General features: G+C 43.4%; 1 protein-coding gene across 3 annotated transcripts in view; it reads right to left on the bottom strand.

Moving 5' to 3' along the window:
- Positions 1 to 4105: 4105 nt before the first annotated feature.
- The window catches only part of akt3a (v-akt murine thymoma viral oncogene homolog 3a), a 220154-nt gene continuing 210277 nt past the window's right edge, over positions 4106 to 13982 (bottom strand). For all 3 annotated transcript variants that reach the window (XM_063190875.1, XM_063190874.1, XM_063190876.1), the window contains 4 exons: positions 8756 to 8970; positions 7528 to 7615; positions 5804 to 5906; positions 4106 to 5175 (listed from right to left, as the gene is read on the bottom strand). In XM_063190875.1, the coding sequence (XP_063046945.1) occupies positions 5090 to 5175; positions 5804 to 5906; positions 7528 to 7615; positions 8756 to 8970 (492 nt within the window). In that variant the 3' untranslated portion in view covers positions 4106 to 5089. The remainder of the gene's footprint in view (positions 5176 to 5803; positions 5907 to 7527; positions 7616 to 8755; positions 8971 to 13982) is intronic.

Here is a 13982-nt window from a genome sequence, read left to right on the forward strand (position 1 = left end):
ATAACACCTTTCTACCGCCTCCATGGCGTGCGCGCGCGCGCACACACACACACACACACACACACACACACACACACACACACACACACACACACACACACACACACACACACACACACACACACACACACACACACACACACACTATAGGCTCCTGGTGGCAGTTGCCTCAGCCTGTTTTCCCATCCTTGACACCCAGATCCAACCCCTTCACATAATGAGCCATACACAACTTTCCCATACCAGAGTCTACCACCGCTAGCTGAAGCGCAAAATATGCTACCACAACCGCAGGAGATGGTACGGAAATGCTTGATAGCTCTCCGCCCAGAAGAGGAGGACTGTGTGTAAGACGATGACATCATCAACGTATATCTTGAATATGCATTAAGAGGTTGTCGTCCAGGTATGTCTTGAATATGCACAACAGTCCGGGGGATGTTGCAGAGACAATCTGCTATTGCATGTGTATGCTTCCTCCTCTGTGTATCAAGTGTATCCACTGCATTCCTTCCATAGAGAGCACAGTTTGAACGCAGTTCTACGCAAGGACCTCGTACTAACGTACTCAAATCTTACAACCACGCGCAGACACACACACACACACACACACACACAAACACCATCACCAAACCCTTTGACCGCAAAACAAAATGCTCTGCATGTGACCTACTTTTCCCAATAAGGCACGTTCTGTCCACACAGCCCAACACGTCAACACGTGTAACAGACGAGACTAAACAAGCAAACTACCTGGCAACTACACCATAGAACACTTCAGGAAGAATGGAACACACAAGAAACTTTCCAAGGGCTGACTACCTCAACTGACTGGTTCACTGTCTGCCAACCTGCTCATACTCCTCATGAAATTCTTCCATCTACAGAAGCAGAACTTTAGATTAGACCAGAGTTCACCAAATAGACCACAGCTCAATGCTAATGTGTGTCACACACGTCTTTTGATTACATGGGACTTCAGCCTCAATATGATGACACACAGATACACTTTTTGCAGGTTTCTGAGCAATACTGCCAGCCAACTCTATCAACAAACGTATTTGAAACCTGACCTTACGGATATTGGGCACAACATTTTTTAAAAATTATTTAGCATATGACTTTTCTTAATTGTCAAATCAGAATATTAAAAATCTTTGATGCTGGTGCTTAGCAAAAATTGCTCCTAAAGTTGATGTAGTTGACGTGCCACCACCTTAAAATGAAATCAACTCACCTGCAGGTTTGCCTCACCTGCAGTGAGCTTCCAATAGCAGGTCTATTTTTTTTTACTCTGACCAGAAGAAAGAAACACTTTTTGTTTCATTTTGACATGATTCTTCAGTTGTTGCAGGCACAGGAGTTTTTCTCAAGAGTCAATGGATAGGAGGACAATTGTGGTCATTCATAGGATCCGATTTTAAAAAATGCATCACAATGCTGATTCAGTTTTTCTTTTACTGTCTGCATAGTCAGATTTTGGTGCTGTATGCCACTTGAACCCATTTCCTCCTACCTTTACTTTTAATTGAGACCTCACTGTTTTAAGTGGTGTATCACACTTCAACCATTTCTTCTTAAGGATGAGTCCGTACGTAATGTGTCTTAAGTTAGTCTACACAAGGAAGCTTCACAGTTTGTTGACGTCACATTAACATTCTTTTCACGTTGCACGTCATCACAACTTTATGATCCAAGATGGCAGGGGTGGAGATATGTCATTAGCAGCTTCTTTTAAACAGGTCTTTTTTTACAAACATGATGGCGAGTGTACGGTATGACAAGCAATGGTTAGAGAAGAGACTTCAAAGTCATGCAGTGTGTTCAGTCATTGGAAGGGGAGAGAGGACGTCATCAGTGTGCCTGGTCACCGTAAGCACAGGGGTGCGTTTCTCGATAACGTTGTTGTTAACTAAGTTAGCAACGTACTTGTTTGCAATGCAATTTCCTATTGGAAACCTAGTAAGTTACTAACTGGTTATGTTATCAATGATACTTTCGAGAAACGGGGTCCAGGATACCACCTCCTTCACCACCCTGTGGCTCACCTCAAGACCAGAAACCTGTTTCTCGAAAGCATTGTTGCTAACCAGTTAGCAACTTAGTCTGTAAATTTCCTTGCAACCAAGTAAGTTGCTAACTTAGTTAGCAACGATGTTGTCAAGAAACGCTCTCCAGGTCGTCTCCCCACCTCCTCCAGACAGGAGATGCGCACAGTTTGCGGTTTTTGTTTGTTTTCTTTTTTTCTTCTTCCTCCTCCGTCTTCCTCTCACTGGAATTTTGTCTAGACTTTTTTAAATAACAGCACTGGTTCCGCTGGTCACCTTATTTCTATATTCCTCCCATGGCTCATGGAGCACCAAACTCTTATCAAATGGGCCGAACATATGAAGCAGCCACGACAGGCCCGTTCGTGCCAGAGTCCGATTGCTATTTTGGACCTGTACCTTTATGTAGACAAGACAAGTCATGTGAAACATCACATACATGACCTTAACAAACAAACAAACAAACAAACAGACAAACAAATATAAAACAAAGGAACAGACAACATAGTATCACTAGACAGCAGGTAGACCACTGACAAACTTTCTTTTGAGTTAGAGCTTTTCATTGTTCTTGACATCATTTATATTTTGGTATGCGACGATATAGGAAAATAAAATTTTAAGTCAAAACAAATCAAAATGAAAAGGCCTTTATCATTGCCCCATCTACATTCTTCAGCCATTTTTTGAGGTGCCATTTTAAATCCAGACAAAGGACTGGATAATACTTCTAAGAATAGAAGTAAGAAAAAATAATTATACTGATAATAATAATAATAATTTTAACAACACAAATAGTTCAACAACAAATAAATTAAACAATCAGATCTTTTTAAGGAAACAAAATATCCCTCTTGGTCTTCAAAATCAAAAAATGATCTATCTCCCTCCCATTTCCCTTGCAACTCCCCCTCCCCCACCCCCAAATCACCCACTTTGTTTTAATAAACTCTAAGCCTTGTAACAGCCTAACTGCCCAGCAAGCAGTCATTTTTTTCCTGATTGCACTTTTGAATATCACAGAACGAGCTGATCCCTTAAGCCCACCCATGTGTACTAAGCCCCACCTCTTGCGGAACACCGGCATCATTCTAATGTAACAGCTCTGAATGTTGCCCCGCCCCTTCCCCATCATTCACATTTCTTCATGTGTGTTTGTGTGTGTTTGTACATGGTGCACTCTGAATACTGTTTAACATTATTTAATAACTATCGATACAATGACAGGAAAAAGGAGGGCTGGGTGTTCTTTTCTTCTCCTAGCAATGATATGTCAAAAAATAAAGCCTTGCGTATTTACATACTATCGTCTAAGGGACACTTTATCTGTTAGCGACTTAGGTGTGGAAGCCTTGGTACCTGGATTCTGTTCATCTGCATTATTCTGGTGTATGGAATCATTTTTTAAGACTGTTTGCAAATGGGAAGAACTGTACCTTGAACAACATGGAAAGGTAATGCATTGCTTGGATTCACAGGATTGCTGCGGAAAAGCCACAAGGTTTTTCTCCGATGCCTAAGACGCTTTTTATGCCCTATTTTCTACATGTAGAGGCTGTAACAAAATAAGCATATCTGGCAACCACGGACTGCATCAGAGACGAGTTGCTTCCTTCCTGCCTTTCTGTCTACAAGTAGACTAAACTAGCGATTTCAGGAAAGTTACAGGAACAACACTGATGTGTGAGCCCCGCTAGCCTATACAGCGCCACACGCAGGCGAGGGAAATAAAAACACATTGGTAGGAATCTCGCTGTATCTTATCTGAACTGCCACTGTCCTTTTGAGTAAAACGGAGAGGTTTTGAGTTGTGTAGCGTTTGTACCGTAAGTGTACTGTAGGTCCCCTGCCTGTAAGTTGACCCTAGACCCCTAGACCCACAATATGCCCCCCTCCCACCCCAACCCACCCCACCCCACCCCACCCATGACTAAAGCTGCTGTACCTGTTACTTGAGTTGATAGCAGACAAAAAGAGAGGTTTGTGTGTTGGTTTCTTTCTCATCTGCGTAGCCTGAGCAAACTGTTATTTTATTTCAATTTATTTTGTTTTATTTATTTATTTATTTATTTTTCATATATCTGGCAGTTTCTAAAAAAATCTCTAAGACTACACTACGCTACGCTACGAAGCTAACCAACTACAGCTAAATTTAAAGATCTGACAGGGCACTGACTGAGCTCCAACCAATATACTGTATCGGAAGAGACTCGCTTTGAGACTTCGGACCAGACTCCCCGCCTGCCCCACCCAGGATTCTTTCCACCGCCCCCACCAATTTTACAGTTTCTCTGGGCTGGATCTAGAGGGACCAGGTGGGACCGGTTGGGACTCTACAATGTTTTAATCTGACCAGGAAAGACTAAATTCTGCCCTTGATCAAACAAAAACACCTCCTGTGAATCTGAAGCCAGGTGCCTCTCACCTTTCCATGACCGAGAGAGACGAAGTGCATAAGGCAGTTCTGTTTTTGTTCAGTTTCCATTACAGCGACGTGGAGGGGGGGGGGAGCGAACAGCCGTTTCGCACTGGCTGTCTACACTATAACGGTGAGAGAAATTGCAAAACTCACCAAACAAACAGAAAGTAAATCGAAAATAAAATCGAATAAATTAACAAACCAAAGAAATTCAGTGTATAAAACAACAAAACACACTATGTTGCACACTAAAACGGGAGAAAACAAAACAAAAACAACCCCCAAAAAAGAAAACAGCAACACAAAACTAGAGTACACCATAGTTTGCCTGTCCCATCAGTGCAACCAGTAGCAGTATAAACGAGGGGGAAGAGTGTGTGTGTGTGTGTGTGTGTGTGTGTGTGTGTGTGTGTGTGTGTGTGTGTGTGTGTGTGTGTGTGTGTGTGTGTGTGTGTGTGTGTGTGTGTGTGTGTGTGTGTGTGTGTGTGGAGGAGTCGGGTGGGAAGGGGTCTCTCCAGTTGAGAGATACAGAGAGGTTGGTCAGAAGCTGATGGTCCAGTTGGTAACCATGGTAACCATACATGAGGGGAAAAACACGGCGTGATGCTCCACCACCCGTAGCTCACTCCCGCCCACTGGCCGAGTAGGAGAATTGTGGGAAATGTGGTCTTCGCTCGTTGTCCATACAATCCATGCCGTCTTCATCGACTGCGGGAAAACAAGAGATAAGTACAAGCACGCAAACTGATGTCACAGACAGCAAAATGAACAATAATATTTATATATTCTATAATGTTTATATCACAAGTTCATGAATACATTTGTTAAGGCACACTTAGTTTGAATAATACATTGAAAATTAAACTAAGTAATATTTCAGGGTACCTTCTAAATGTTTACAATTTGCAAAGTAGATGTATAACACAGGGAGGACACAATGCGTCAATAAATTTTGCAACCACAAAATTAATTAAATGGATTATTTTTCTGATGTGATCCTCTGACAGAACTTTTTTAAAAAATCTCATGCTTCCTAATGAAGGCTTTGGATTTTTTGCACGATTCATCCATCAAAAAAGCTGTGTTTTAGATCTCTTTTGAAGCCCATTTTCCCACAGGATAAAAAAGTTCTCTATTTTACACAACTAATATAATGTTATGGGTTGCTTAGATCACATCATGTTTCCTAACACAAATGTGCATTATCTGTAATGCTGTCATGGTCATACAGCTTGAACATATGCATAAAATGGACGATGGGATTAAAAAAACGTGTGCCTAATAACTCTGCACGCAGTGTAGAGGATAGGGATGGGAGAAGAAAGAGTGGACTCACATTTCTCCGGGGGAGTTATTGTAATGGTCTGAGCCGTAAACTCCTCGTCAAAGTACCTGGTATCCGTCTCAGAAGATACCTGAGGCTTGAAGGGAGGGATCAGCTATAAGGCAGTCACAAGGAGAGAGAGAGAGAGAGAGAGAGAGAGAGAGAGAGAGAGAGAGAGAGAGAGAGAGAGAGAGAGAGAGAGAGAGAGAGAGAGAGAGGAGGGGGGTGGACACAGATAGAGAATCAACACCAGGTTAAGTTTTAAGATAAGAGAGTAAGCAATACAGTTTGTGTATGTGTGTGCATGCTTGGGTGCGCGCGCGCGCGCGTGTGTGTGTGTGCGTGTGTGTGTGTGTGTGTGTGTGTGTGTGTGTGTGTGTGTGTGTGTGTGTGTGTGTGTGTGTGTGTGTGTGTGTGTGTGTGTGTGTGTGTGTGTGAAAGAGAGGCAGAGCCAGAGAGAGAGAGAGGCAGAGCCAGAGACAGAGAGAGAGAGAGAGACAGTGTGGCAGAAAGAAGAGGATGTGAGAAGAGTGTAAGCTAGGTGTCAATGCAGCGCTGTTGTTTGTTTGTGGTGACAATGCCAGTGACCTGGGGCCTGGCTAGAGGGCCACTCTTTACACCCCGTGCTGCACTACCACAACACTTACACTACAGACAGAGGTGTGCGTGCGTGTGTGTGTGTGTGTGTGTGTGTGTGTGTGTGTGTGTGTGTGTGTGTGTGTGTGTGTGTGTACACGGTGCATCTATAAACAAAGTGTATTAGCCTTGCCTAACACCACAGGGCTTTCACATCCTCACTGCATTAAAGAGAGCACACACACACACACACACACACACACACACACACACACACACACACACACACACACACACACACACACACACACACACACACACACACACACACACACACACACACACACACACACACACAATAGATACCAAGTAGGTTTCTTGCATGAGGCCTGATGCAAGCAGCGAACTGTCACCTCCTATCAGCCTTTTTGTCACACTGTGTTTGATTTACAAGTCGGTTTACAGTGTCACAAGTCACACGTGTGCAACCCGCTCACTCATTCTCATTCTGCCTTCCAGCAGCATGTGACTAGAAGCAGGCCATCCCATTAAAGGCACCCAATGCATATTATTAATTAAAATGCATTAAACACCTACAAACGTGTGTGTGTGTGTGTGTGTGTGTGTGTGTGTGTGTGTGTGTGTGTGTGTGTGTGTGTGTGTGTGTGTGTGTGTGTGTGTGTGTGTGTGTGTGTGTGTGAGAGTGTGTGAGAGTGTGTGTGTGTGTGTGTGCGCGTGTGTTTGTGCACTTTTGTGAGTGCGCGTGCGTGTGTTGAGATGTGTGTACGTACGTCCCAGATTTTGTGTATACATGTGTGTGAGAGCGTGCATCTTTGTCTGGTGTGTGTGTGTGTGTGTGTGTGTGTGTGTGTGTGTGTGTGTGTGTGTGTGTGTGTGTGTGTGTGTGTGTGTGTGTGTGTGTGTGTGTGTGTGTGTGCATGCATAGTATACATACAGTATGTGAGTACTAGTGCATTTCTCCGCTCCTATAAAGTCTTTGTGACAACAGAATGAAAGGCGTTATTAGCACAACTGGCGCTGTTGAACAGCTGCAAGATGAAAGCAGCACACACACACACACACACACACACACACACACACACACACACACAGAGACAAGGATGAAAGCAGCCCTCGCTAGCTAGCTCCACTCCACTCACCTTCTTATCGTACACGTCTTGCCAGTCCACGCCTGTGAAGAAGCTGTGCCGCATGATTTCTTTAGCGTCATCTGGCCCACCTCCAAGTCTGCATGCACACAAACAAACAAACAAACAAACACACAAACAAAGACACACCAGAGTTAAAAAAAAACACATCAGACAAGAACAAAAAAAGAAAGAAAAGAACTCCGAAAAACAAAAACATACAGAAGAAACACTCGAAACATGAAACAATTAACAGGCGGGGAGTGCTCATGGCTTTGTTCTAGCAACACCTGTTCTAGTATGGAGCACATACGTAGGACGATTGGGGAGAGATGAGTGGTGTGTGTGTGTGTGTGTGTGTGTGTGTGTGTGTGTGTGTGTGTGTGTGTGTGTGTGTGTGTGTGTGTGTGTGTGTGTGTGTGTGTGTGTGTGTGTGTGTGTAAGAGGAAGACAAGCTGTACTGTACATCTGGATATGCATGACTCTTCAAGGATACTTTTTTGTGTTGTAATAGATGCACACACACTACACACACACACACACACACACACACACACACACACACACACACACACACACACACACACACACACACACACACACACACACACACACACACACACACACACACAGAAATGCAAAGACACAATTTCAATCAAGATTTGAAGGTTTAAACTGAAGTCATCGTTAAGAAAAGTTATTCTTCTCTTTTTATTTTGTTGAACACCATCCCTGTCCCATCACTAACCCCCACCACATGCACACGGACACACTGTGAAACATTGCCAGCCAGTTAAACGTAAAGCGCTAAGTCAACTGTAGGTCAACTGTAGGTTTTCTCAAGTCGAGTTAACTTACATTTGTAAGGCAGCAGGGCAACTTACTTTTTTAGGTTTAACCGTCTGCAATGTTTTACAGTGTACACTCTACCGCTCTCTCTCTCTCTCTCTCTCTCTCTCTCTCTCTCTCTCTCTCTCTCTCTCTCTCTCTCTCTCTCTCTCTCTCTCTCTCTCTCTCTCTCCCTCTCCTCCTCTCTCTTTTCTCTCTCCCTCCTCTCCTCTCTCTCTCTTCTCCCTCCTCTCCTCTCTCTCTCTCCTCTCTCTCTCTTCTCTCTCCTCTCTCCTCTTCTCTCTCTTCTCTCTCTCCCTCTCTCTCTCTCTGTCTGTCTGTCTCTCTCTCTCTCTCTCTCTCTCTCTGTCTCTCTCTCTCTCTCTCTCTCTCTCTCTCTCTCTCTGCTCACCTCTTGTTGGGGTCCTTGATGAGCAGTCCGGAGAGCAGGGACTTGGCGTCGGAGGACAGGGTGCGCGGGAACTTGATCTCCTCCATGAGGATGAGCTCGAACAGCTTCTCGTGGTCCTGGTTGTAGAAGGGCAGCCGGCCGCACATCATCTCGTACATCACCACGCCCAGGCCCCACCAGTCCACCGCACGGCCGTAGTCATTATCCTCCAGGACCTAGAAACACAGATATAACATGTTAGAGACCTACAGAGACTACATGTTACACGTACATCACCACGCCCAGGCCCCACCAGTCCACCGCACGACCGTAGTCATTATCCTCCAACACCTAGAAATACAGATATAACATGTTAGAGACCTACATAGTCACCTACACATGTTACACACACATCCTCTCGTACATCACCACGCCCAGACCCCACCAGACACCTACAGAGTGTACATGTTACAAATACATCATCTCTTACATGACCTTGCATAGACCCCACCAGTCCACCGCACGACCATAGTCATTATCCTCCAGGACCTAGAAATACAGATACGGATACGTTAGATACCGGCCCTGCCATGGCTCAAACGGTAGGGCACTGCACTGCTACACCGGCGACCCGGGTTTGATTCTGTCCTGAGGTCATTTCCCGATCCTTCCTCGTCTCTCTATCCACTCATTTCCTGTCACACTCTCTCACCATCCTGTAGGGGTCCCCCAAGGTATGGATTTTGTCCATACCGCTCTACCGCCATAGCGCATTGCGTCCTGCAGATGGCAATAATAGGCAACGTTTTGAACATCCACCGACTGTCTCTCCTAGTAGCAAAAGAATATGTGGTTGTAGAACAGAAGCACAATTTCATTTAAGCTTTAAGTGTAAAATGTATAGTTAGTGTAGTGAACTATTGTTTTTAACTGTATGTGATTTCGATTCTGGTCTCCACAATTTAATGTACAGTGGTGTATGAAAAGCAAGTTAGCAAGCTAACAGCCCAAGTCGTTCATGTCAATGCTGGTGTCTGACAACAGAAATGTGCTAAATCTATGTGCTACTGGTTGCTTTACATTTGCGCCAGCCTTGCTGTATGTTACTGTGTCCAGGTGAGATAATATCATTCACGATATCTGGCTGGGTGTTAGTAACTTAGATGAATGTTCACTGTTTAAAATGTGATTTAGCGATTTCGCTAACGTTAGCACGCTAACCGCTGCTGCAGTGATAGCTGCCATTGAAATGCATTAGTCCTACAATGCATTGCTAGCTGCCTCATGTGAAAGTTCGTTTTTCTTTTACTTTAATATTAACAGCTGAACCATTAGGCTTGGCATAATCACAGATGCAAGCACACATTTCCAAATTACCCCCAGCAACTCCAGAAATAGAAAAAAAGGTCAAATGAACGATTTATTGGAAAAAATCCATGTTCAGTTTGACACCCCTCCCTTTCCTAGTTTAACCCCTTCTAGACTTGGTGAAATTGACAGTGTTGTAGCCTATTTCATTGCATTGCATTGCAAAATGCATTTTGCACAGTTTTTGTTTGTTTTCAAAAGATTTGAATAGCAAGAATTCACACACATTCCAAAAATGCTAATGTTTAAAAAATGCAAATGCAAAAGTAAAAAAAAAGGTGTTTTGTACATTTTGCGACGGAATGCTTAAATTTTACACAAATGTAAAATACCGTGATATATACCGTGGCTAAAATTATACCGAGGTATACATTTTTGGCCATACTGCCCACCCCTACCATCCCGTCACAAATAAAGGCATAAAAGCCCCAAAATATTGTTAAAAATGTTAGACACCTACATGTTACACACATCATCTTGTACATGACCTCGCCCAGACCCCACCAGTCCACCACATGCACATGGTCCTTATCCTCTAGGACAGTGTTTCTCAATGGGGGCAGTACAGCCCCCCAACGGGGCGTTGGGGAGCTCTAGGGGGGGCATTGAGAAGGATCCAGCTGAGAGGGGGGCAGTACTTAGACGCCATTGGGGGGCATTAGTCCATTTAATTTTTTAATACTAAGGGGGGCGTTGTCAAGCTAAGTTATGATGAGGTCAAGGGGGCGTTGGGAGGCTTGGAATGAGGCCAAGGGGGGCGTTTGTTCAAAAAAGGTTGAGAACTACTGCTCTAAGACCTGAGAAAAAGGTTGCATGTTATACTGTATTTACTTCTGTCAGGTCCATCACAGTCAAGAAACAAAAGACAAGAAATTCAGAATTCAATTTTGTATTGAATAGTCATTAAAATAAATGTTCTCATGAACGATTATTTCGTACTGTACATGACCATGCACAGACCCCGTTAGTCCACTCACTGCCATATCTGTTATCCTTCAGCACACTGGAAACACACGCATGCACGCACACGCGCACGCACGCACGCACGCACACACACACAAACAGGCACTTACGACAGGTGTAGATCAGATGTATCTGGTGCATCATGCTGGCATGTGGGAGACCAGCTTGACCAGCTTTAATACACTCATTACACATGATGGTCTCCAATATGACTCACCACACACACACACACACACACACACACACACACACACACACACACACACACACACACACACACACACACACACACACACACACACACACACACACACACACACACACACACACACACACACACACACACACACACACACCTCAGCAACCTGGCATGGTGGGCAGCACAGGAGGATAGAGCATCACACACATCAATGCATTGCATTACACTTACGGTAGGGACACATACACGCGAATTTGCGAACTTTGCCATTCATTCCTATGAGAGAGGCGAAGGCAAGCGAACAGGAGCGAAGCGAAGCGAAATTATTAAAGAAAGTTTAATGTTATGCAAATGAGGAGCGAATTCGCCTGCCGCGGCCCAATCAAATCAACAACATAACTGTTCCATTCCATTTGATTCGCCGCGGCGACCTGATGACGGTTGGATTTCGCCTCTCTTCGCTTCGCTCGCTTCGCCTCCTATGTGTCCCTACCGTTAGCTGACGCTGTTATCTAAAGTGACTTACAGCTATTTTTTTTAAGTACAGGGTATTGGTTACAGTCCCTAGAGCAGTGTGGGGTTGGGTGTCTTGCTCAAGGGCACTTCAGCGATGGAGTGATAGAGGGAGTGGAAGGGTGGGATTCAAACCTGCAACCCTCTGATCTTAAGTCCAACTCTTTGACCATTGGGCCACAGTACAGCAAAGTACAGGCCATAAAGACACATCCACATTGTGTGTGTGTGTGTGTGTGTGTGTGTGTGTGTGTGTGTGTGTGTGTGTGTGTGTGTGTGTGTGTGTGTGTGTGTGTGTGTGTGTGTGTGTGTACAGCGCCGCCAGTTAGTATTGGCACCCCTTAATTTTATTTACAAAATGTGCAGTAGCCTATATCCATAAATAAATGAAAATATAAACAACTTTTACCAACAGGATCTTTTAATTGAATGTCCAATGATATATGTTGAATGATATTTAGAATAGCAAAGTATTTTTTTCCAAATGCATTTTGTAATTTCAAGCAAAAACATGAAAAAGGGCATGTCCATGAATATTGGCACCCCTCCTTAACAGATTGGTCTCACACCATTAGACAGCAAAAGCAGCTTCCAAAGGTTTTGGTATTCATCTACGAGCTTCTTGCACTTCTCTAGTGGCATTTTGATGTGTGCATTTGGATGTGTGCTTTGGGTTTTTGTCTTGCTGAAGTGAACATGATCTTCCCTCAAACCAAGTGTTCTTGCACATGATTACACATTTTCCTGTAAATGATGATACCTGTGATGCCTGTCATGATACCTGTGATATGGTCAAAGCCTCCAATACCTAATGCATCAATGGGGTGACATAATATTATAGATCTGACACCGTGCTTGATTTTTGGTAGGGTGTCCTTTTCCTTAAAGACGTTCTTGCAGAATATGCAAACATGCTGTTTGTGTGCATCATTGAAAAGCTGTACTATGGCTTCATCTGACCTTAAAACATTCATAAAATGACTGTGCTTTCCCTGTATTCTCTTATACAGACTTCAGGTGTTCCCTTTTATGACTTTCATGAAGCAATGTGGTCTGCCTTTGCCTCCAACCAAAAAACAAAACTTTGTGTAGTGTTTAACTTGTGATGCTTATTGAAAAAAACTTCCCAAAACAGTTCAAAGTTGACCTTCAGGTCTGTAGATGTTAGACCCTGTGTTTTGTCATTATTTGCACCGACTTCCACAGACTACTATCATCATTTCTTCCCTTAACTCCATATCCAAGGATGATCTTAACAGCTCCCTGTTTGGCAGATTTCTGAATAACACATCATAGTGTTGGAAATGGTATAATAGGGTCTTTTAAGATGACCTTTTAATTATTTGGAGGTGTTGTTTTTGCCAATTATTGTATTTGTGGTGTCCTCAGGCAGCCCATCTGTCTTCACATTTGTCAAAGACGCACAAGATGTAACAGGTGGCTATTTAAAACACAAATATAAAAAATCCTTGCCTAATTCATGTCCTATGGGCAAAAGCAATTTGTCAAAGGTGATTCCCATGTGTTATCTACCATATTTGAGTCAAATTAGGTTTCCACAATGGTATCCAGTAAAGGGTGCCAATACCAGTGATTCCAGGAGCTTTACCTTCTTCAATTTTTTCCCTCTCGTAGTTTAGTATTCATTGCTGTTGATATTTTTTTAAAATTAGCATCAGCCACAAGCTATCTATAGAAAAATCATGGTTGACCTTATTATTTGTTGTCTGGAGATATGTCCCATAATGTGCTTAAGCTTCAAAGGTGCCAATACTAACTGGCGGCACTGTATGTGACGTGACAGTATATATATATATATATATATATATATATATATATATATATAGAGAGAGAGAGAGAGAGAGAGAGAGAGAGAGAGAGAGAGAGAGAGAGAGAGAGAGAGAGAGAGAGAGAGAGAGAGAGAGAGAGAGAGAGAGTCACTGAGGAAGACCAGTGTCGTGTGCCTGTTTTTCGGTCCGCTGATTGTGTACTGAATGGATCAAAATTGTGGTGGCTTCTCATTAGGTTTTTAGTTTTTCACTAACAGCAACTTTTTCCACCACATTAGGTGTAATATTGTGTGCTAACGTTGCACTTACACCATGGACTTAGTCTACTTCTGCTTTTACTTTTGACACTTTTGGTGTGTGTGTGTGTGTGTGTGTGTGTGTGTGTGTGTGTGTGTGTGTGTGTGTGTGTGTGTGT

The sequence above is a fragment of the Engraulis encrasicolus genome, chromosome 24, assembly GCF_034702125.1.
Source record: "Engraulis encrasicolus isolate BLACKSEA-1 chromosome 24, IST_EnEncr_1.0, whole genome shotgun sequence".
In the NCBI taxonomy this organism is placed as follows: domain Eukaryota; kingdom Metazoa; phylum Chordata; class Actinopteri; order Clupeiformes; family Engraulidae; genus Engraulis; species Engraulis encrasicolus.